A 24,890-nucleotide genomic window follows, 5' to 3' on the forward strand; every position below is an offset into this window, starting at 1 on the left:
ACTGCTAATGTCTTTCAATACCGTGGTAAGAACTTTGGTCATGTTCTCCGAAGCTGAACTCTCTTCCTGTTTCGTTCGCAGTCCGGATGAAGACATGCTAGTATTTTTCAGTCCAGTCGTTCTTGTATTCATGTGATTTGTTACTTGCCTATGCATGGAGGTTACAATTAAGAAGTAATTTTTAAGAAAGGTCGTGGAAAAGTGTCGTTTCATTCTGTTATACTCATGGCTTACCGAAGGGTAAATCTACGAAAAAAAATTAATTAAATAAGCAAGGTGCGTTAAACATTACACGTTTTTTCCCACACAGAACCTGCATGGAGAGGATTTGAGAAAATCATCAGGGCCTTGATGAAACAGTATAAGCCCGACCCCGGTATGGAGTGGGACGGTACCAGAGCCACCTGGAAAGATTTTGAGGAGATTCATCAGCGACCTTTACAGGTAAGTAAAAAAAAATAAATAAAAATTTACCTTTAATTTTACGTAACCAACTCTTCAGCCTACTGGAGAGTAGGATCTCATATTTTATTTAGGCGTCTCTTTGAGTGGTCTGAATAGGAGACAGGACTTCACAAAGAAAATAACTATTAGGACATCAGGATTGTAGTCGTAAGCTTATTCTGTCCAGAACCGGAAGGTATAATCATTATTATCTGTGGACAAGTGTATCATTATGAGTTGAAGCTGTTTGACTGCATGTTGACAATGATTCTATCGTGAATTAACCTCGCCCACTGACTGTCATCTAATATGGTTGTAGCGATGAGCAGCGCGAGGAGTCATCACGACTTCATCGACGTGTACATGTACTTCATCACCGCCTTCAACACCAGGGAGGAGAACATCAGGAAGCAGATGCAAAGCTTCGCTTACTGGATCGAACTTAAGTACGACAGAAACGTCTTCAAGGTGGGATTAAGTCTCCCTTCGTCAAGAAAAATGTTTCCATTATCTCTGTTACTTACTTTCGCTCACTGCCTCTCTCGTTCCTAACCCTACTTAATCTTGTGTGTGTGTGTATTTACAATAGTTGGTTTCTTTTGAACGAGTCGGTCTCATTTGTGCGCCATCCCATGCACTTGCTGCTAATTATACACATTACATGTTTATTATACACAGATTACATATTGTTTACTATACACAATTATGTGCATAAACTCCGCATGCAGACACCTCCTCGTGACGCCTTCACTGTCATCTCAATTTGTCTTCCTGAGAATTCTTTTCGTCGCCATGTCAATGCTTCTTTTTCACAGAATTATCGGCCAAAGTTACTGTTGAGTTTTTAAAAGATGAAGTGCTCAATATCCTTATTACTAATGATTGGTAGCATCAGCAGAATCGGGAGTAGGAACCTGTCCCTTACATCAATCTCTAACCGAAATTTCGAATTGACCTTTAACAGGACATCAAAGATGTGGGACTGCTAAAGCGCCACCTAGCGGATATCAGAAAGGTTGTGCTCGCCCCTGAGTACCCGCAAGCTGACGATATAGGAGAGGCGTCAAAGAGCATGGTGTATCATCTCTTGAAGACTGTGAGGTATGCTATGTCCAGACAAAATACCTGTTAAAAAAAATAATAAAACCGCACATAAACAATAAACCAATTTACTAGAATCCAGTTTTGCTGTTCCTTGAAAGATAGCACTGATTATTAGCGAAGCTTATCTTTTATTTGTATCTCTGAATAATTTGACCGCTGAGGCAGACTTAGGTGTACTCCTAGCAAGCATCAGTGCAAAGGTGCGAATGTCTCCAATTCTTTGACATGAAACTTGTCGTCCTTTTTCTTGTTTCGCTTTTTTTTCTTTCATTTGTTTTGTTTGTTTTATTTTTTTATTATTATTATTATTATTATTATTATTATTATTATTATTTCTTGGTTTTTTTTCATTGTTGCAGTGACGGCAGCTCAATCGGTGAAATTTATAACGAGATAATGGACTTCGCGCTTGATCTCTCTGTCAAGAAAAGCGGTTCAAAACCTGCCAAAGATATCTTTGAGACGATTGGATATTTCTTTTTTCATCTAAATGAAGACAGTCTTAAGGTTTGTCATGTACCTATTGCTGCCCTAGTACATCTGTCACTCGTGTAGGTTAACTGAGAGAGTAACTCTTGAGATTGATTGATTGATTGATTGATTGATTGATTGATTGATTGATTGATTGATTGATTGATTGATTGATTGACTGATTGACTGATACAAGAGTATACCTCCACCAAGCTTAAGTCGTGAGAGAGAAATAGAGATGAAGAAGGGGAGATGGTGGGGAAAAAAAGAGTGGTGGATAAGAAAGAAGAGATAGATGAGAATGATGGATGAAGACAAAGGAGATGAGGAGAGAAAGCGAAAAGGATGCTAATCATAAAAGGTATTTATGGAATCTTTGATGAAGCTGAAACTTTTAGAACGTTGATACTCTGAAACTTAAATGGAATAGAATAACTATATATTTACTAATACTACTTAGAATCATCATCACCATCACCAACATCATCATCATTGCACAATCACAGATGATCTAATGTATATATATTATACAAGACACCACGAATTTTTCTGATTTTAACAGAAGAACGACAAACTGTTCGAGGGGCTTGTAGTCAAGCTCACACATCTGTTGACAACATTGGTGATGAGACCTTCCTGGCCATCTTCTTCGCCAGGCCTGTCGTTGACCACGTGTTGTGCACAGCCATGGGCACGTGAGTTCCATGTTCTCCCCAGCAGTCACGTACGTCAGATGACAGGGAATGTTGGGCTATAAGGGGGATATTGGATAATAGTCAAACTAAAAAGTGTTCACTTGAGGTAGTGGACTTACTCATTTTTATGTGTCATGCGTGTGATAGTTGCAGGCAAATAAATTCGCAAACATGTAAAAGTTGTGTACAATTACCAGCTGGGATTACTCGTCATTTTTCCTTTGTCTTCTACATTCCTCGCCTCAGATGCTTCGAACTCTTTTATTTTTATCTCTGCCTCCACTTCTTGATTGGATAGTTGTCTCGATTCTAGCGATAAATATGTGAAAGCGTATGAATGGCAAATCTGTCCAAAGAACAAAAGCATATTTCACTCACATGCTACCTGAAGTTATTGTCCTTGACATCGGTTGGATCCGTTAAATTATAGGTCACGTGACCACGTTGTCCTTTGGATAGAGATGATGAAGGCACTGCTCAAGCATCCAACAGAAAACTGCATGAGGGCAGTCTATGATGCCGTGAACGACAAAGACAAACTCCTGAAGTGGAAGGTAAGCTCTGTTCTCTGCATTCTCAAGACCGTGATTCCCCTGAGTCCTCCATCACACTTTTACTAAAGGTCATAACTGTCAGGTAAGGGGTGAGAATGGAATCTATACCCACACTCCCATTCTCATTCTTATAGTAAAACAAACAATGATCTTAGAGCTGTTTAAAATTGTGGTAATCTTGCTGGGTCTTAGAAAAACGATAAAACAACACCTGCTTTACACAGATTTATTAGAAAAGCTGAAGGGAGACAGAAGGAGGGGCTCATTCAAGCCTTCCTCACGTCATGTTCTAGACATGTTGAACCACTTTCTGCTCATTGTCTTTGCTAACCTTTACATTTAAAAGTCTTCTCAACAGAAGAAAGTACTCATTATTTTTTTCAAAAAAACAGACTTTTCACTAAAACTCATAACGTGTGAAATGGAAAATAAATGAGAAGAAGTCGCGAACGTCTAGAAACAGTTAAGTATCTTCCTAAGATTTAACTGCCTTGGGACTTTTTAAGAAAAACTAAACTCAGAACTACTTTGATATAAGCTCTTTGTGTAATTTGTACCTGTAACAAATATCAATCATCATCATCATCATCATCATCATCATCATCATCATCATCATCATCATCATCATCATCATCATTCAACTTTAGAACACCTTCACTAAAGTGAGTGTGGGCAAACACTTACATATTAGCACACAAAAGCTCACACATAGAAAAAGACACAGACAGAGATTATATGGATGTGGTTTATGTTTTTAACAAAGGACTACCCGGCTCAAGTAAAAGAAATCTTCGCCATACTGAGCAAGGTAACAGTTCCAGACTGGGTGCAAGGCGAGGACAGGAAAAAAACATTTGAATACTTCAAAGACTTTGCAAATCGCTTTCTAGACGGAGTGAAGTAAGTAATTGTTTATTTCCATATTGGTTAATAATTTACTTTTGTTATGTCATCGAAGTGTAAAAAGTTTGTTATCTTATCGTGTTGTCTACTTATCTATTTATTGATTTCTTTTTTGTATTAAAGCTTTTGATGTTTTTAACTTGTTATTGACTGCAATCTGCATGTCTTATAGAGTGTATAGACTGTCTATCACTTTCTCTCTCTCCCCGTGTAATTAAATATTCAGTAGTTCCTCTTCGCTCATTTTCATCAAAAAGTATTAGAAAAGACACTAAACATTCCACAGCAAGGCCAAGCTTCAAAAGGACATCAGAGAAGACATGGTCTTCTTTGTCTTCCATTGCATAGAATTGAAGGATGTACCGCTATACGCTGTAGCTTATGAGGTAACATCGAAACTGGAGTTCAACGGCAAGGTAGGTACCAGACATACTGAGTATCATGAGTTGTAAAAATACAGACTGACAAAATATACAGGCTGTGTATAATTGGACAGCAAAGTTTGACAAAGGGGAGAACAAATTATTTGTGATGCTTAGTAAAATATACAGTACGACTTTCTCAATTGTGCTTCTGTATAAAGGGTGTGATCATCCATGGTATGTACTGATAAAATCAGTTTCAGCTATAGCTTGGTGATCACCAATATAAATGGCCATATTTTAGATGGGGAAGCTGCTGGCATTTGTAGACCTTTGGCCTCGAACGCCAGTTCTATAATCACTTTGCTATGATGTCATTATATTTTCAAAGAAAATATGTTTAATTCGTAATCCCTTGATTTTTGTATTTGTATTCGTTGACTTATTAATGAGTAGAGTTCACTTTCTTTCAGACCGACAAGGACTTGCTGATGAAGATAATCCATTTCCTTAACAGAATTTTATCAGATGAGACTTATGGCTGGCTTCAAGAAGATTTACCGTACCCAAACTGCTTAACACAGTACAAAGACTGGCACAGTGTATCGACAAGTTCAAGTAAGTGACATATCAGTTCTGTCCCTTCTGTCACCAATTTTTAAACCAGTATTAAGCCATTCGGTCCTAGGGAAAGATATAAAAAAGATAACACTACGGACATTATTTTTAGTATTGTCTTTTCTTTGTGCTTGCGATCTGTTACGCGACTGTGATCGCTAGGACACAATTTTTTTTCTATTTTAATTTTAATTTAATTGTTTTGATTTTGTACTCTTCCTGTTTGGTAAAGAGACTTTTCAGTGATTTTATCAAAGTAATCTTGGTTGTCTGTGTCGCCAGGGATGGAAAAACATTTTCCTGGGAGGAGCTGGACGACATGGTCAGCCTGTGTCTGCGATGCCAGCAGGGGGCCTTCATGCGTGACGACGACACCCTGACAGCCTACTACTCCGTCTACATGACCGTCTCTGGTCAGCTGTACCAGTGGGTAAGTCAGCTTGCACACCTGTCGTCTCACATGTGATGGTCGCAAAAATGTGTGGGTGTGTGTGTCGACCAGCCCCCGCAGACAACGATGAGGATGAAGAGATTTGTAGGGAATCAAATCGAAGAAGCACAAGTTCAGAGGAATGTCACTGAGAGAGTCATAAAGAAGATGGCGGACGAAGACGATTGTTTTCCCCGCTCACTTGACTTTTTTTTAGAGCAACTGCTTTTCTTGTGTATGACGTCTTTTTCTGCTTCAAGTGACGTGGAACAAATGACGTACATAAGACGTCAGACACAAGACGTCATTCATACGCTAAACAATACGCGACCTACCACAACTACATGCAGGATATCACGTGACTTTTCTGTCAAGATGAAAGAAACCGAAATACATTTCCTATTCATCTGCCCTAAACATTCGATTTGGACAAAAAATCAAGATCCCGCAGAATGTTATAAGATACTTTAACTTCAGATTCCAAAGTATAATGTCACACACTAGAACTAAAATTTCTAGTCCTCAAAATAAAATTAGTTCTTCCTCTTCTCTCTTTACCTCTCTCTCACTCACACACGCTGAGTTTGTCCGACACCAGCCGGAAAGCGTTTCTATTTTTCTTTTTTGCACTCCGACCTCCTTTTCAGCTGGACACAATGAATGAAATACACCGAGCCAAGCAAGCTGATACCCGGGGTGATCGACATGCTGGGATCGGACAACGACACGGTGAGAGACATGGGCGGGCACCAGATCTCGATGACCACTCGCTCGGGCACCGTTGGTGGGCCTTATATGGTGCGACTGATACAGATTTTCCTCGAGACAGAGTCCGAGAGCATCCTGTGTAAGTCTGTCTGCTGTCTATCTGTCTGCTTACCTGTCAGTCTCTCTGTTTGTCGGTCTGTCTGTGGCGTGTACACTTCATCGGGCCTAATAGTAAGTATTTAGCTGCGTCTTGTCATCGATGGAAAGGTAAGGGAAGAGAAAAGGTGACCATGAGACTCTATAGGAATTTGAATTTTTGTTCAGTCATAATACTTTTTTTTTTTTTGGACTGGCATCATTTTCCCTCATATGGACACTCATGATATTCACAAAAGGAAAGACAAAGATATTGATACTTATACTTTGCTTTCTTAATAAGATAAATACATAAAGTTTAACATATACCTGTAGAAACATTAGAATATAAGATATTTCAATATACATTGCTTTACAACGAAAGATAAAATAACCAAACGGAAATCAATCAGTTTCTCAACGTCTACGAGCAAAACCCCGGAGCCCTGACGCCCTACTTCCAAGAGCTGTTTGAGCATCTGGACAGCGGAAACTCTTCGGTCAAATCCTACATGAAGATGCTTCTACAGAAGGTGGCCAAGTATCAACCGGATGTAAGTAGTTAGCGAAGGTATAGTTGTCTACAACTAATTACGACCCTCTTAGAGCTAATTTATGCTGGCATCATCACTTCTCGTCGCTGTTGAAGAAAGTCAACAACTTTAATAGCATCAGTGTACTTCCTGTACTGTTTTCTTTTTAAGAATGATCTGGTTCAGTAACTTATCAGATTAAATTTATAATAGCTGTTATTGAATTTTCTAAAGCGCTTCTTTTTTCTTTTTTTCTCCTCCAGCTTTATGATTAATTTCTCTTTCTTATTCTACTGGAACTTCGGTAAGCTTTTGTGATCATACCTTCTGACCTTTCTTCCTTACAAGTATAAATAAGTACAAACTTAAAGAAGATTTTGATGTTTCTACTCCTTTTCATTTGTAAAAAAATAACAATAAAAGTAAACGCATGTAAATCAATGTTAGAAATAGCATACAGGAACGCCGTAGACAAAGAAATTTATTCGTGTAAATAGTAAGTTACTCTACTCAACATGAAATTAGAGCAGTCGTCAGGAACTCTGGTGTCGTGGTGTAAAACACACAGTCACTCGTGCAGTTTGTCTACAAAGAACAATTGCAGAAAGACCATAACGATCAGCATATTTGAAAAAAAAATCGTGTTTACGTATCACTGCTAACCTACTTATATGTTTTGGTCGGTTCAGTAACTTTGATAAATTGACGATACCATTGCAGCTGTTCACAGGTGAAAACATGGACGTCCTAATGAAGGAGGCCCTGGAAGATTCTTTACTTCAGATAGTCGTTCTAATGATCGTCGAGGAGATAGCCAAGCGAAGACCAGAGAAGTTGACGCCCTTCATCGAGCAGCTGACGACTCCACACCTCTGGAACCCCAACTGTTCATACACCATCAGCAACATGTTACAATACTACGCCGTGAGACAGGAGGTAAGGCAGAGTAGATGGATTGTGTTCTGGGGATATTATAGTATTGAATGCGTAAATTGACAGGAAACACGAAGTGAAAGGGAGAGGAAGAGAAACAAAAGAGCAAAAAGAGTAAAGTCGTCGAAGCAGAGAGAAGACAGGTGTCAGGAAGCTCAGGAACTTCAATCAAAAAATTCACTTCATGTCATTCCTCACCAGGGCAACGAGGCGTCCAAGGTCATGGACTACATGATAAAAGTGGTTCAAGGCTCACCGGACAAAGTTGCAGTCGGGACAGCTCTGAACTCCATACGACTGATCGGCTTCAAACACCGACCTGTCTTGGAGAGGTACCGCGGTGTGATTGAGCAATTTCGCGACACCACGAAAGACAACGACCACCACAGCGGCTGCACCGCCATCATCGACATGCTGGACGGGAAAAGGTCAGAGTTCACAATTTTCCTGGCTCATTTTTTTTTTTTTTTTCTGCTTTAGAAACGTACCATTTCTAACACTAACTTTGAGAACAATAAAGTGAACGTTTAGATCTTCAATGAGAGACTACTTAGCGAAGGGATGAGAGAGAGAGAAAGTTTTAAGGGACATAAAATGTTTGTGCTCAATACTTTTAATACCAGAATTGTTTCAAATGTTTGATTTTGAAAAAAAAAATTCTTCACTGATTCCTAATGCCCACAGTCTCGACAAAGTCGCGGCAGAAATGAAAGCGCTTCAGGAGGACGTGGCGGACCTAGAGATTCGTGTCATCACCGTTGAGACCGACGTCGTCGAGGTCAAGGACACCGTGCGTGTCCAAGGAGAAGATCTTGGCAGAGTCAAGGACGAGGTGGCGGAGCATGGTCAACGCCTGGACCAGGTGGAGGAGACGGTGGAAGTGACTGTAGCCAAAGTGGAAGAGATTGATGGAAAAGTAAGTCCAACAGAAGTTTCTTCTTCTCGGCAGCAGTCTCAGTTGCAGTAAAACTGTCTACGTTAGGTAGCATCAAAAACGAATTATAGCATACATGGAAGATAAAGCTGTTTTAGTGGACAGGGACAACTTAAAGAATGGTTAAAAAAACATGCCTATTTGTTATAATAAAAAAATTAGAATGCAGAAAAAAAATATTTGACTAAATACTTGATTACCTTCATATACAGTGATGTTTGTTTATAAAAAAAAAAAAAGAAAAAAAGATTAACTATGAAACTATGCTGAATTAATTGAAAAAAAATGTATGTTTATAAATACATGGGTTGTTTACGGTGAAAAGAAATACGGGTTTATCATATTTTTACGGAAGCTAGTTTCTGGTGCTTACTCCTACGTAAAAGGTTTCAAGATGCTGCAGAATACAACTTGGTAGACATAAATGGTTGGAGTATACCTGTAGTTTGGAAATTATGCAAGGGGCTAATAACCCACCTCAGACGTGCCATAAAAATTTCGAAACTTTATAATTGCCCTTATTTATTAATATAAATACCCATATCTTATAGGTAAGCTTTTGTTCCCAGAAAAAAATATTTTAGACTTACGTTAAATGTACTGTAACTAACCATCAGTGACTTCATCTCTGTCCTGTTTTTATTTATTTACAGACATTGAGTCACGCACCATTCTGGTCACGTGACGTCTCCAAGCTGTTGAACCCTGACACCGAACATGACTGGCGCCTGCTCAGCCGTCGTCTGGGCTACAACAGCGACGACATGAGGGGGTGGGCGCAGCAGGCGGACCCCTGTATGGCGATGCTCAACGAGTGGTACGCCACGCACAAGACAAGGGACGCAACCTTCGCCGTGCTTACCGCCCTTCAAGACATGAGTCGGGAGGATGCTGCTGCTATTGTGGAAAATGCCATGAAGAATGCAGGTAAAATACTCTACCTTTATTAGACACACTTTCGAGGCAGTAAGAGCATCTTAAAAACGTAATATTACCTTGCATAAATAGAGTGCTCACAACAAAGCTTGTGTTTCGCAAGTAGTCTTGTCGATAAGAGGAAGAAATTCGAGCTGTGGAAGAAATTTACTATCACACATTGTGTTTTTCCTATGAGGTACTTTACATATAATCCCTAACACCAATGAACAACTTCTTGCTCCAGAGGCTGTGGTGGAGGACGAGGAGTTCGAGTACGCCACTCCGCCTGACGTCTTCCTCAGCTACCAGTGGGGTCACCAGAACGAGGTGCGGTTGCTAAGGCAACACCTAGAAATGGCTGGCTACAGCTGCTGGATGGATGTAGGGCAGATGGGAGGCGGAGACAAACTCTTTGAAAAGATAGACTCTGGAATCAGGGGAGCGAAGGTGGTCATCTGCTGCGTCAACGAAAAATATTCAAAGTCTCCTAATTGTAATAGAGAGGTGGGTAAGGTTTTGTTGTTTATATTAAACTATTTTTACATATTAAATGATAATTCATGTAGTCATTCATGTTTATTTAGATTACAAGAAGCGGGTGACAAAGTATTTTTTCACTAAAAATTTAAGCAATGGTTTTCGAAACTATTAATAAATATTTTTCAATATATTTATAAAAAGTACCGCGCTAAATTTACTAAGAGAGCAACACACACAAACACACTGACACAAGTGCTGCTCATCTCAGGTGAACCTAACAGTCAGCCTCGGCAAGCCCATCATCCCTCTCTTGATGGAGCAAACAACATGGCCGCCCCCAGGCTCCATGGGCCCCATCTTCAGCGAGTATCTCTTCATTCGCTTCTTTCAAAGATCAGGCGAGGAGACAAAGGACTCCAGATACTGGCCGCTGTCCAAATTCCAAGAACTTCTCATGCAACTCTCTCTGAATGGATTGATGCCAGACGAAGCTGCGGTTCAGCCAGGTGAGGATTCAGATCCCAGAACAGACTAGTGATATAATGGAATAAGCATTTTGCTTCATACATTTCTGGCTAAACATATGTTAATAGTGTGAGGTGTTCCAATAAATCTTCTCACTTTAATTACCAGAAGTAAATTGTATTCCAAAATGTCTTTCTTTACATCTATTGTTAAGCGAACTCTTTTGAAATATGCACGTTGTTCGATAGGCTAAACATAAAAATAAATGTATTATCAAAATTTCTTAATTTGAATAAAATTTGTAGTACTTTCATCGCAGAATATAAAAACTGGTGGATCCCTAAGACGGAAGAGATAAAGGTTGACAAAAGCAGACAGAAGGCAAAAATTCAATCAAGTGTTATTGTTACTGATCCTGGTTCTACTAAGGTACGCCATACTTTCTAACCTTGCTACCCTGCTCAAGAGTTGACATTTTAACCCTGTATAATGCGCACTAAAAAAAGTTAAAATGTTAATCAGGGTATATTTAAAATAAAAACGCTTGCTACACTGCTCAAGAATTGATATTTTAATCGCGTATGTGTATACGGCATCGTAAAAAAAGTAATCTGATAAAGTATAAAAAAGATCGAGGCTCATTCAAAATCTTTTTAAGTGGTCAACAAAAAGGTAACTTTGTAATTATAATATAAAATATGTGAAAGTATTATCATTCTTCAAGTGTGTAAAATCAGTCCCTGTTTCCGCAACAATTACGAAACCAATTTTCGTTGCTCAAGAAAACAAAAGGTCCTTGAAGAAAAATATCTTGTCTTTCTTGAACAGGTGACAGTCGCACCAGAGGTGTTCATCTCATACCAGTGGGGGAGACAACCTCAAGTGGTGCGTCTGTACAGGGCTCTTGACGTCACAGGGCTTCACGTGCTGGCTGGACATCATGCAGATGGGAGGAGGAGACTCGCTGTTTGACAAGATTGACAAGGGGGTGCGCGGGTGTCGTGTGGTCGTCTCGTGTGTCACCCCGAAATATGCTTTGTCAGCAAACTGTCGCCGAGAGGTGAGCTTTGGCAACTTGAACGATGACTGTAAAGATAAGATGGAGGCTAAGACTGGCAGTGTATTACAGCTATCAGTATCGGTTACATTATCTACTGATACAGGACTATATTGTACACAAGGATGGTGTCAGAGTTGTTAACTCATTTTATGTGGGTGTATCGACAGCTATAAAGACATTTGCGTTACAGTTACAGAAATTTTGTATTACTTTTTTTTACCTTATTGTAAATGTAAAAGGCTTGAGGGTAATACAGGAGGAAATACACCACAACGAAGCTAAATGTACGTGTGCAGGTGAGCCTGGCCGACGCTTTGAAGAAGCCGCTGGTGCCACTGTTGCTGGAGACAACATCCTGGCCACCCCCTGGCCCAATGGGTCCAGTCCTCACGCAGCTTCTTTACATCGACTACACCGACCCCACCCTGCAGGAGAAGTGGACTGGACCGAAGTTCCAGGAGTTGGTAGCCAAGATCAGAGAAAATGTTCCCACACATGACTCCAGCGCAAACTCACTCACTCAAGAACAACTCCACACCCAGAGTGACGCCCCGCAACCAGCAGACGACTCGGGGGGAAAGCCAGCGTCCCTGGCATCAGTACACTCTGGGGTTCATGACCCTGCGCACCAACAGCTCCAGGGTAACGGGACAATCCAGAGCGACCCTCAACCAGTGGACAGATCTCTGCAGGAAAGGCAGCCACCTCCACGTTCTCCACACACAAAGGAAGCGCCTCAAGTGGCCAACAGTTCTTGTTGTCTACTCCAGTAAAATATAATATAAAATGTTAATTATCTTTTCCGCTATTATTTGTGACATAAAGTTCGCTCATGAGACAATTTTATCAAGTGACTAAGTAGCCAGACTGTCGTGCGTGGCATCAATCATCTCACGGTAATCACTTGCTGTATTATCAATTATTTTAAAACACGCAGCGCTTACCTGATTTCTTATTTTTTATTTTTGGTTTGTTATTGTTTTTAATATAAGACAAAAATAGCAAAATCTGTGATACTTCTAGGGTAAACATTTGTGATATACAAGTTCCAGCCCTCAAGCATTTCTGACAAAGGTAATGATTTAATTCATCCGTCCAGGGACTTTGAAATGTCGAACCGTCAAGCGGCCATTTTATTCAATATGTGTCTCATTATCAAGTTGTGAAACACGTTGCGTGCTCTAAGGAATGTTCAAGACAAAATCCTGTTCATCTACGTTTTGACTGCATTAATCATGCAATATTTTTACGATTTGAGTCTCCTCGTGAATAAAGGTTTTACCGATGATATGATCACGTTTTATGTTTCGATATGATCACCTTTAATTTTATTCTAGTTGTTATTGTTGCATGCACAATCCACGAACATGCAATTATTTCTTTTGAGATTTAAGTTAAACAACTGACAGAACTATGCAACTTTTCATCACATGACCACAAACGATGGAAGCGAAATGGCTGCGCTCCATTGGAGATGTACTTCTGTAAGTTTACACATGTTTAAAAGGCGCCATGCCACTCGCACCCTGTACTCACACACCCGGCACTACTTTCACTAAGCAAGCAGTGAGGCGGGGAAGGGAAGAACAAGTAGGTCGTGTTTACGTGTCGCATTGGAGATGGGCAACAACGTGGCACCGATCGAGGTTGAACTATGTTTGCTGGAGAGGTTAGAGGGCAGAGGGAAGAGGATACGTCTGATGTAAGACGTTATCTCACAATAATTCCAAACCAAACGGATTATTATTTTCCTCCTTCTTCTTCTCCTCCTCCTCCTCCTGCCGAACTGACCATCAGTATATGAACGACCGATAGTACATCACTGTCAATGATGTTTCCACCAGGTACCGTTTCACCATCTTGTGAAGTGCGTTCCAGCAAGATACATTACCACTCAACCTACAGACATCTATGAACTATTGCAGAGGTCCGTGCTAAAAAGCAGACCATTTTTTTTAATCCATCGATCAGCCGCTTTACACAACGCTTTCTCCCTACCTCACTGCAATCATCTAAACTTCCTGACTCTCGTTACAAGACCGGCCACACTGCAAACCGTCCACACGCTGACGCGAGAGCAGGCAGCCCTTCTGTGATAATTATGATAACGATTTCTGGTCGTCAAAGCTTGTCAGACGATCCAACAAAGACCTTTGAGCTGCATAGTAAGTGAATAGTCACGGCTAAGGTGTGTGTGTTCGTTGGGTGAGTGAGTGAGTGAATGAGTGTGCAACCGTATGCAGTAGTACTTGCCAAACACTCCTTCGCTTTCAGTCCGCGAGAAAAAAAGGGACCTAGGAACATAATACAAGATCTCATGTCACTGAGTGTCGTCACAACCCACCCGGGTAGTCTAAAAGTCTAAAGCACAAGACGGGTGGAGAGAGGTACGCAGGCACGACAGGGCACTTGGCCTCGCTTGTTCATTGATCTCTGTGCGCCTGAAGGTCTCCAAGCGTCTACATGTCACGCCGGCCATCTTTAAACCTCATGTGTCTCAACATTCAGTGTAGAGTGGCTCACCAGCCCAACACCTGTGACCGCTAGATACTCATAGATGATAGAGAAAAAGAACAACGACATTAATGAGCAGTTGTGGCGCCTCTCCGTCACAGTGTCCAAGTCGGTAGACAACCTTGAGCAGGTCACGTGGGCGTGGTCAGAGAAGTATTTCAACACAGACAGACCCAGTGAAGGTTCGAATCCGTGCTTTGTTTGCTTGTTTGTTTGTTTGTTTGGTTGTTTGTTTGTTTGTTTGTTTGTTTGTTTGTTTGTTTGGGTTTTTGCACTACCAATGTTAGAGAAATACGAAAATACTTCAAAATATGAGAATGAAATACGTCCGTTTCATTAGTAATATACAGTACCAGTTGATCTGTCCTGTATTTTCAATGATTTTAATTTTACAGGTACTGTTTATTAAACTATTTATACGTTTTGTGAAAATAAAGCAATGTATAAAGCAGCTTTTATCTGCATGGTAGCCGGGAAAATGAGAGGACGAAGCGAGTACACTCATGTCACATTCTCACAAATGCCTGGGCTCTATTTTTTACTCAAAGCATCGCTACCTCTTTTGTAGAACTATTTATATTTAGTAATTTTAACTAATAAAAATACACAAAAAATGCTAAAAATAATTCCCTAGTAAACATACATCAATTAATCTTTACTACTATATGAGATTATTGAGATTTATTATATTATTATTATTACTTATTAATGATCTCTAATTCTAAACTCAGTCCTGAGAGAAAGTTCCTTTCTCGATGATTTAACAAGAAATAATGTAGTGTAGAGTTCGGCACAACACTGCTTTCACTGTATCAACTGTCACTGGGACTAATGCTTCCATAAATCTATATATGTATATGTGTGTGTGCACGTATCTTACACGCTTACAACTTATCTTAAATCGTAAAATCAACTACACAAACAAAACACAACTGAGGTCTCTACATGGACAGACGTTATACTCTGAATGACACTGTCTCTGGGGACGAGTGACCTCTCAATGTGTTTATTATAATTATTGTAGTCAATATGTTATATTAAACGCTGCCTGTTGGGGTCAGACGTTGTGCTCCAGGAACACCCATAAACTAAACAATGATGATGACGAGAATCACGACAATTGTGATCCCTATTTAAGGAAACAAAAAAATAATTTCGCATTTTTTTCTATATTTGCCCTACTTTTTACAGACGGCCCAATCTCCTGCAAATGGACAAGCTGATATCCAGGGCGAATTTCATGCACACCGACAACGACGATGTCCACTACCAGTTCCGAGACGAGCTCGAAGAGTGGATGAGAGAAAATTGCGAGAAGATGACGTTGTCTGACGTTCTGGCGGCGCTGAGAGTACTCGAGAGAAAATATGTCGCCCGGATTTCCCGTCAGAGGGCACGTCGGGATATTACATGGGGTACTCCACCTTGAGGTTTTTAAAAGAAGCAATCAGGTAGCTATCTATGATATGTCGCGAGGATATAAAGAAATAATAATTTGTATGGAATATAACAATTCTGGTGTGAGTGTTATGCTGGGAAGTAGTGTCACCATTTAGGATTGAGAAAGTCATTCTTTTTTTCGATAGAAAAACAAACGATTTGTCCGTGGGTTTTATGGCTATTATTCAACAAATTAAAAGATAAATAGATGAACAAACACTCTCATAAAATAAAATAATCTTTTTCGAACACAAACGTATACATTCACGCAACGCAGTTTCGTAATGTCACACTCGCCACAAGGTTCACGTAGCACCACAGTAATTGTCTCCATGTCATCCATGATGTTTTTTCCATAAAAAGATTTTCTGACTCTCCAAGGGTATTCAGACATTGCCTTCCATTTTCATATCATTTAAATATAATCCAACGAAGGAGCATTTTTACACAAATATCACAGCAAGACAATAATTTTCTTCATACGAAAAGTCTCTGATTCTTCTCTTCTTTTTTTTTATCCAATGTTGATGGTGATGTTTTCACTGAAATAACTACTCTTCTGTCTTCTTTATAATAAGTTGCTCGTTTCCCCTGCTTTCTTTAACGCTTTAACGCTCCTCTCTCATATATCCAAAGTCTTTGTGGCTTCATTCATTAACCTTCCGACCATTACAGTGACTTCATTCACGTGCACTCCTTCCTATTCAGCAGATGCTATTATTGTAAATATGTGTGATAGTTTGTCAAAGATTTGACAAGAAGAGTTTAATACAATAGTTATAAAATGTAAAAAATTAGGACATAGACTAACTACCGTATAAGCGTTTCTTTCCTTTTCTTGCCTTTCTTTCTTTACATATTTTCTTTTGTAATTGTTTTTACCAAAACCATTTAGTGTTTGATTTTCTTTTACTTTTTTGACATCCATAAACCAGCGAACTGATAAACCGCGGTAAAGCCAAGCCCAAGGACTTCCATGCTCCTTTCCTAGACTTCATGATGCGTATGATCGACGTGGGACCCACATCCAGTCACGTGGAGTACATCTCCAACCTCAATGACTCGGACGTTGAGTTCTTCGAATATATTAAGGTGAGTACATTACAAGCAGCACCACCAACTCATTTTTTTTCAATCGAGGTTAAATGTTATATCCTTCTCCTCCTTCTCCGTTCCTCCCGTACAGATGTTCACCACTAGTGATCTCTTCTAATGTCCCAGTAGGAATCTTGTTCTCCGATGGTGGAGTTCTTACTACCCAGTCTCCGTCAAGATGATGGAGAGTGAGCGTAGTATATATATATAAGCATGTGGTCTTTTACTTGCCTATTCATACATGCAAGATCGCAATTGAGAAGTGGATTTTAAAGGGAGTGATTTAAATGGTCCTGTTTCATTCTGCTATACTTTCATGTCTTTCTGGTCCGTCAGGGTAACTCTCTAATAAATAAATAAACCAACAAGGTTTGTCAAACATTGCACATTTTCAAATTCACAGAGCCTGCGAGGAGAAGAAATGAAAAGAATCATCAGAGCTTTGATGAAACAGTATAAGGTTGACCCTGGCATGGAGTGGGACAAGTACGAGAACTACATGGAATGCTTCATGCGGATATTCATCAGCGACGTTTTCAGGTAAGTAATCAAAAGCTGACAATATCACGGACCAGTCCGTGCCTCCATGTTTTTAGGTTAGTCTAACCCCTTCGTTGTTTGTAAACTGCAAGGGTAAATAAATAACAAGTAATGGAGAATGAGTGAGAATGTCAGCGGGAAAAGGGAGATCACTCTAGCAAAAATATAGAAGAAGCAGACGGCAGTGACGGACATGGTAGTAGAAGGACTTTGTGTGTGCGTTAAGAAGGAGAAGTGTAGATGACAGTGCTTAAGAAGTAATTCCTGGCCTAGCCAATGCTTTTTGCGTACGGGCAAATTGTGTTTGATCCTTTTGAATGAGGATTAGATCTAGACGATTCCTCGATCGCCTTCTGTGAAACAACAAGCAGTGTGTGGGCTCAGTGCACAGTTGGCTTAGTATCGCCATCATGGGGTACCGCTACTGTGACTGTGTGAACCCCTCCCCGACACGGCCACTGTGTACGGACTTTGAGTGTCATCTGTCGCTGAGCTACACGAATTTTCTATCCCCTCGGGAAAGGATAATCTCTTCTAGTAGGTTACCAGTGTGATTTGTGTTATTCGTATTCTGACTGGAGTATGAAAGGGGAGACCACTCTATTCACTGTGAGTATGGTTACAGGTGACTGGCGACTGATATGTTAAAGAGGTACTGAGAACTGATACACCGCGGACTAAAACATTGGAAACTGCTTTAAGTTATGAACTGAGAGATTGATATACCTATATAATTAAAAGTAGAGACTATTGCATTACTAAATGTTCACTTGTCATAGATGGTTTTGACCTTCTTCTCTAAAGAACTGTGCGTTGAGACATCGTCATATAAATAGATCTATCTGTAATATATGTCGTGAAATCCTGAGCAACTTAATAACATGGTGTGGACAGCCTCAGACAATCGTTGTATTTTGTGTTGAAAGAACTCGTACGGACGTCGTGTGTGTGTTGCTTGAGTGAGAGCCGGCACCGGTGACAGACCGACAGTGTTACTCGTGTCTATGTAGCTTAATCTACAGCTAATGGGGGAGTTTAAATTCATTTTTCAATTAGGCCCATCCGTGGACGATCTGAAGATGTACAAGTTGTAAGTTATAGCTAGAGATGAATGGATACACGAAGAAATACCCATCTTGCATGTAAAGAAATAAAAGGTTTGATTTATTCAATTTGTGTGCAACCACTAAGTAAGAAAGCCCTGTTCATCGTTAAGGTGACTGCATTTGTTTAATCAAAGTGTAAAAATTTAATCTTTTGTTGTCAATGTAATTTATTCTAATGATTAGGTAAAGCTGAGTGCAAGATACTAATTCTTTGAAATCTGTATGTGTATTACCACTACTTTCCGTCCTTCAGATAGGAAAGAGGGAGGAAAAAAATCAGGATTGTACACAGATAGGTTGTCCAGGCTAAAAGCCAATGGGACAACTGGAAGGTATAATCATTAGCATCTGTGGGCAAGTGTGTCATTAGGAGTTGAAACTGTTTGACTGCATGTGCCAATGATTTTACCGTGACTGAACCTCCCACTGTCCTCTAATGTGGTTGTAGCGACGAGCAGCGCGAGGAGGGTCATCACGACTTCATCGACGTGTACATGTACTTCATCACCGCCTTCAACACCAGGGAGGAGAACATCAGGAAGAAGTTTCAAAGCTTCGCTTACTGGATCGACCTAAACTATGACAGGAACGTCTTTAAGGTAAGATGAAGTCACTTCATTACACGAAGAGGTCTCGTATCTCTGTCCCTGAATCTTTACTCCCTATCTCTCTCTAGTTTTTCTTTTTCAAAAAGAATTTCCTGTAAGTTATTGAAGCATTTGAGGAAAATGAACTTATTGATTAAGATAGTTATTGATAATTATAGAGGTAGCATTGTCAAAATTAGCAGTAGAAATGTCACCGAAATGTATCAAACCTTTCCTTTCACCTTTAACAGGATGTTAAAGATGTGGGACTGCTAAAGCGCCACCTAGCGGATATGAAAAAGGTCGTGCTCGCCCCTGAGTACCCGCAAGCTGACGATATAGGGGAGGCGTCAAATAGCATGGTGTATAACCTCCTGAAAACTGTAAGGTAAAGTGGCTGACTATGTCAAGACAAAAATCTATGGCAAGCTGAGATGGTCACTACTACGTTTTGTTTATAGTGCTCCTTTTTTGTGATAGTTAACTTATTTCTAATTAATCATTTCTATTTTTTAACATTTGTGTTTGTCATTAAGTCTTATAAGGAAACTTGAGTTGTTTTGATAACTGTAGCAATGCAGTAGTTTGTACGATTAATGTTCAAGCACACGCAACATCTACCTGGGGACCTGAATCTGTAAATAATTATGTTACATGTGATAGTTATGTGTACTCAGATAAGCAGCATCAATCAGAGACACATCATCAGCTGCAACAGCAGAAGCGGCAATAATGACAATAGCTGGGCTCCTACAACCCAGTGGCTTTACATTCACCTCTTTAATTTCTCACTTGAGGTGTAATAGGATTATCAGGAATATGGTGTTACATTTAGCCATATGAAGAGGATAGGCAAAAATTAATGTCCATATTCTAGAATACGTAATGTTCATAACGCTGACAGCTTAATATTCTTAAAAAATTAAGAAAACAATGTCGAGTTAGGGATTTAAATTCTTAAAGCTTTAAATCGAATAAGAAGTAAAGGTGCACTTGTACGAGGTAGAAATGTCCCCAGTTTTTTACATGAAACTTGTCTTCCTTCGTGCTTTCTTTGATTTATTGTTTGCTTGTTTGTTTTTAATTATTTCTTTTCTTTTGTCTTTTTCATTCACTCATTCGTTGATCTTTCTTTTTTCTTTCTTTGTTGCAGTGACGGTTCGTTGATCGGTGAGATTTATAACGAGATTATGGACTTCGCACTTCATTTATCTGTCAAGAAAAGCGGCTCAAAAGCTGCCAAAGATATCTTTGAGACGATTGGATATTTCTTTTTCCATCTAAATAAAGACGATCTTAAGGTTTGTCAAATTTTTCTCGTGTATCTCTTCCTCCATAATACGTCTGTTTCACTCCCAGTGGAAATCACTGAAAGCAGCTAACACGTGAGAGAGAAATAGGAACTAATTGTGGGAAGCAAAAGAGGGGAAGATAATAGAGAAGAGATGGTGAAGGAAGAGATGAATGAGAGATAGATGAGAGTGGCACGAAGATTGAGAGGGCTGAGATAAGAGAGAGAGAGTGAAGAGAAATGTCAGTATAGATATTTACAAGTCACTTCCGTTTAAGAAGTATTTGCATAGACTATCTATGAAGGAAAACTTATGTAATTGTTTTTGTTTATTTGAGCATGTTGAGCATGTGTGGAGGACAAAATAAGTATTTCGGTGTTTCACAAGAATTACGTACAGCAGGCTGGCTCAATCTCTGCCCTGTGATTTTTCAACAGAAGAACAACAAACTGTTTGAGGGGCTTGTAGTCAAGCTCACACATCTATTGGACAACATTGGCGATGAGACCTTCCTGGCCATCTTCTTTGCCTGGCCTGTCGTTGACCACGTGTTGTGCACAGCCATGGGCACGTGAGTTCCATGTTCCCTCCAGCAGTCACGTGCGCCAGATGACAGGGAATATGGGGATGAAAGGGGGATGTTTTTAATAGTCTAACTGAAAAGTATGTATTTAAGATATATGCATTCTTATTTTTTAATGTGTAATACTTGTGACAGTTGTAGGAAGATAAATAAATAGCAAATCTCTGATTCCCAGCTAGAATTACTCATCATTTTTACCTTTGTTTTCTACATTACTCGTCTCACATGCGTTTTTTTCATGTTCTCTTTTGTCTCTGCACGTACGTTCCATTGCACGGCTGTATCAGTTTTTACAATAAATATGTAAAAGCGAATGAATGGCTAATCTGTCCATGAGAACAAGCAATAAATTTCATCATCTGTTACCTGTAACGTTTTCACATCTGCTGGACGCGTTACATTACAGATCACGTGACCACGTTGTCCTTTGGATAGAGATGATGAAAGCACTGATCAAGCATCCAACAGAGAACTGCATGAAGGCAGCTTATGAGGCCATAACTGACAAAGAAAAACTCCTGAAGTGGAAGGTAAACTATGTTTTTTCCCTGAGGTCCGCACAATAGTTCTATTAAAGGTTTTATCTGTTAGTCTAAATAGTGAAAATGGAGCATGTACCCACACCCCCACTCTCATTCTTATAATAAGACACAAACGATAGTCTCAAGGCTGTCCAGAATTGTGTGATTTTGCTGGGTCTTTGACAAATGAAAACAGCACACGTGTTTTACACAGCTCTCTGAGTTCACTTCTGCCTAAAAGTAAAATACAAGAAACACATGCTATTACATTACAGCAAGTGAGCGCCTTGGCTATGGTACCTGAGTCAGATACAAGTCTTCAAACAAGAGGATATGTCGGACTAGATGTTATTGCTTTTGACTCTGGAGATAATTGAAAACTTCCATCCAACAGAAATATTGTTTGATTTATTAGAAAAGGTGAAAGGAAGCTGAAGAAGAGGGCTAATCTCCGCCTTCCTTATGTCACACTCTAGCAACGACTAACCACACCATCTCATGCATCATTTACAAAATGTCTCAGTGGGTGTGTGCAAAGACATAAAGTTATTAACACACACGCACATAAACATATTGAAGTTCTGTGCTTGACATGTTTAACTCAGGACTACCCGGGTCAAGTAAAGGAAATCTTTGCCATACTGAGCAAGGTAACAGTTCCAGAGTGGGTGCAGGGCGAGGACAAGAAAAAAACATTTGAATACTTCAAAGACTTTGCAAATTGCTTTCTAGAGGGAGTCAAGTAAGTACTCACTTCTTTAATAATTTGGTAATTTATGATTCTTTTCCATAGAGGTGTAAAAGCTTGCGTTTTTATATTTTTAACAATTTCTTTTAAGCTTTTTATGGTTTCTTTTCTGTTGTTTGCTATGGTCTGCATATCTCACATATTCTTCTATACTTTCTGTATCTGTCATTTTCTTTCCCAATTGAATAAAATGCATTTGACTACCTTTTGATCATTTTCACTAAAAAATATTTTAAAAAATGCAAAACTTTCCGCAGCAAAGCCAAGCTTCAAAAGGACATCAGAGAAGACATGGTCTTCTTTGTCTTCCATTGCATAGAATTGAAGGATGTACCGCTATACGCTGTAGCTTGTGAGGTGACATCGAAACTGGAGTTTAACGGCAAGGTACGTATCAGACACACTGAGTATCATGAGTGGTAAAAGTACAGACTGACAAATCAGAGGCTGTGTTTGATTTGACAGCAAACTTACAAAAGAAGCGAGAAAAGAGCATTTGTGATGATCAGTGAAGAATTTCCTAACTGTGCTTGTTTATCAATGACTGATATCTACTGGTTAGGCATATATCTCACTGCTCACCAACACAGACTCCTACATGTTAGAGGATAAGCCGCGTCACACGGTATCGATCCTGTCAGTCCTGGAACGCCAGTTCTGTTATCACAGCTATATGCTTTTAGTGCGCATTATATCTCATATAAAATATGATTAACCCGTAATCCTTACTTTTTGCATTTGTGTTTTTGTATTCATCGAAGTTAGTAATGAGTAGAGTTCACTTTGTTTTCAGACCGACAAGGACTTGCTTATGAAGATCATCCGTTTCCTTAACAGAATTTTATCAGATGAGACTTATGGCTGGCTTCAAGAAGATATAGCGTACGAACTGCCCAATACAGTACAAAGACTGGCACAGTGTGTCGACAAGTTCAAGTAAGTAACATGTCAGTTCTGTCCCTTGTGTTACCAAAAATATAACGCAGGTAACTCAGATGCAACAGACGATCTTGAAGCCAGAAGTTAGACATCTGGTCCGAGGGAAAGATATAAGAGAAAAATAATAATATCCACCTTTATTTTCCTTTTCGCTTAGTCTTTTCTTTGTGCTTATGATCTGCTACGCGACTACACTTTATTTGCTTTTTCTGTTCCTTGGACAAAAACGCTTTTCAGTGATTTTATCAACGTAACCTCTAGTTGTCTGTGTCGCCAGGGATGGAAAGACATTTTCCTGGGAGGAGCTGGACGACATGGTCAGCCTGTGTCTGCGATGCCAGCAGGGGGCCTTCGTGCGTGACGACGACAGCCTGACAGCCTACTACTACGTCTACATGACCGTCTCTGGTCAGCTGTACCAGTGGGTAAGTCATCTGCATGTTACATGAGGTGTGCACAGTCGTCTTACAGGTGATGGTCGCAGGAAGGTGTGTGTGTGTTCGCGCGCGCGCGCCATCGAGCGTTTTGCTATTTCTTTTCTTTGTTTCCTTCTTTATCCCTCTTTATATAAATCGCAGGTGTTATAACTTTTTTTAAACATTTTTGAATGCTTGCTCTCTCTCTTCTCTCTTCTCTCTCTCTCTACGTTTGTTCGACAATGTCCACAACGGCCGGAAAGTTTTTTCTTTTCTTTTTAAACTTCAAACTTGTATGCTTTCAGCTGGACACAATGAATGAAATACACCGAGCCAAGAAGCTGATACCCTGGGTGATCGACATGCTGGGATCGGACAACGATACGGTCAGAGACATGGGCGGTACCAGATCTCGATGACCACTCGCTCAGGGACCGTCGGTGGGCCTTATCTGGTGCGACTGATACAGATTTTCCTCGAGACAGAGTCCGACAGCATCTTGTGTAAGTCTGTCTATGCTATGTACACTTTATCGTGGTCTAGAAGTTCGTCTTTTAATGCGTCGTTGTCGAGAGAAAGACAAAAGAGTAAAAAATGGAAGAAAAAAATGCATGGACCTTAAAGCAGTCTGAATTTTCTAAAAATACTTGAGATAAGGCCAGCAAAACAGATTTGTGTAAATGCTCTATGATGAAGTTTATTAGTAGTCATGGAGAGAGAAAAAAGTGGAATTCAAGAGAACAAACTTAATCGGGTATAAGAGATACTACCATTATATAAACTTTGTTTTTTCTGTTTGCATTCTCACTGTGCGCCATATTTGCTGTTGTCATTAAGGTTTTTTCTTAACACTTCCTTGAAATAGCACTATTTTAAATATACATTGCTTTACAAAGTAACATTTTCAAAAAAGCAAACGGAAATCGATCCAAAGGGGTTCAGCTCCTTGACTGTGAGTTCTTTGCGTCTCAGATGCCATCAGCAACGTCTACGAGCAAAACCCCGGAGCCTGACGCCCTACTTCCAAGAGCTGTTTGAGCATATGGACAGCGGTAACTCTTCGGTCAAGTCCTACATGAAGATGCTTCTACAGAAGGTGGCCAAGTATCAACCGGATGTAAGTAGCTATAGAATTTTTTGGGAGAGAGGACCTGGGTCAGTATTAGAGGCTAAATGTTGATAATAGCTCATAGTGAATTGTCTAAATCATTTCTAGTATTTTTCGTCCACCGCTCCATGATTAATTTCCTTTGCTTATGCTGCTTGAACTTTTGGAAATTTTTTTCTGATCCTACTTTCTGACAAATATAAATCAATTTTAAACTTACAGGAGGCTTTGATTTAAGACAATTGCCTAAAGGC

General features: G+C 39.8%; 3 protein-coding genes and 1 long non-coding RNA gene across 5 annotated transcripts; all 4 read left to right on the forward strand.

The window, feature by feature from the left end:
* Positions 1-313: 313 nt before the first annotated feature.
* LOC112554736 lies at positions 314-1,545 on the forward strand. Its single transcript, XR_003097301.1, has 3 exons — positions 314-444; positions 764-912; positions 1,409-1,545. It is a non-coding gene; the product is annotated as an uncharacterized LOC112554736 (long non-coding RNA).
* A 372-nt stretch (positions 1,546-1,917) lies between these two features.
* LOC112554283 lies at positions 1,918-5,652 on the forward strand. The gene is made up of 7 exons (XM_025221997.1): positions 1,918-2,055; positions 2,582-2,714; positions 3,145-3,268; positions 4,032-4,168; positions 4,458-4,587; positions 5,007-5,151; positions 5,434-5,652. Exons 2-7 carry the CDS (start codon positions 2,707-2,709, stop codon positions 5,529-5,531), a joined length of 642 nt encoding a protein of 213 aa, XP_025077782.1. The 5' UTR covers positions 1,918-2,055; positions 2,582-2,706; the 3' UTR covers positions 5,532-5,652.
* Positions 5,653-6,848: 1,196 nt separating this feature from the next.
* Positions 6,849-13,028, forward strand: LOC112554280. The gene is given in 11 exon segments (XM_025221994.1): positions 6,849-6,978; positions 7,678-7,893; positions 8,092-8,318; positions 8,575-8,806; positions 9,478-9,751; positions 9,987-10,246; positions 10,491-10,728; positions 11,007-11,116; positions 11,516-11,590; positions 11,592-11,747; positions 12,044-13,028. Coding segments are annotated over 11 exon segments (2,307 nt in total). The 5' UTR covers positions 6,849-6,936; the 3' UTR covers positions 12,521-13,028.
* A 3,424-nt stretch (positions 13,029-16,452) lies between these two features.
* Positions 16,453-24,639, forward strand: LOC112554281. Of its 2 annotated transcripts, XM_025221995.1 has the most exons (13): positions 16,453-16,793; positions 17,200-17,336; positions 18,891-19,041; positions 19,281-19,417; positions 20,183-20,330; positions 20,759-20,892; positions 21,311-21,434; positions 22,031-22,167; positions 22,431-22,560; positions 22,967-23,109; positions 23,390-23,537; positions 23,834-24,031; positions 24,501-24,639. In XM_025221995.1, the coding sequence occupies exons 1-12, from the start codon at positions 16,698-16,700 to the stop codon at positions 23,945-23,947; spliced, it is 1,599 nt and encodes a 532-aa protein (XP_025077780.1). In that variant the 5' UTR covers positions 16,453-16,697; the 3' UTR covers positions 23,948-24,031; positions 24,501-24,639. The 2 variants fall into 2 exon arrangements, with proteins under 2 accessions (XP_025077780.1, XP_025077781.1); XM_025221996.1 differs by lacking the exons at positions 16,453-16,793; positions 17,200-17,336 and adding an exon at positions 17,581-17,945.
* Positions 24,640-24,890: the final 251 nt, after the last annotated feature.

The sequence above is a fragment of the Pomacea canaliculata genome, linkage group LG13, assembly GCF_003073045.1.
Source record: "Pomacea canaliculata isolate SZHN2017 linkage group LG13, ASM307304v1, whole genome shotgun sequence".
NCBI lineage: Eukaryota > Metazoa > Mollusca > Gastropoda > Architaenioglossa > Ampullariidae > Pomacea > Pomacea canaliculata.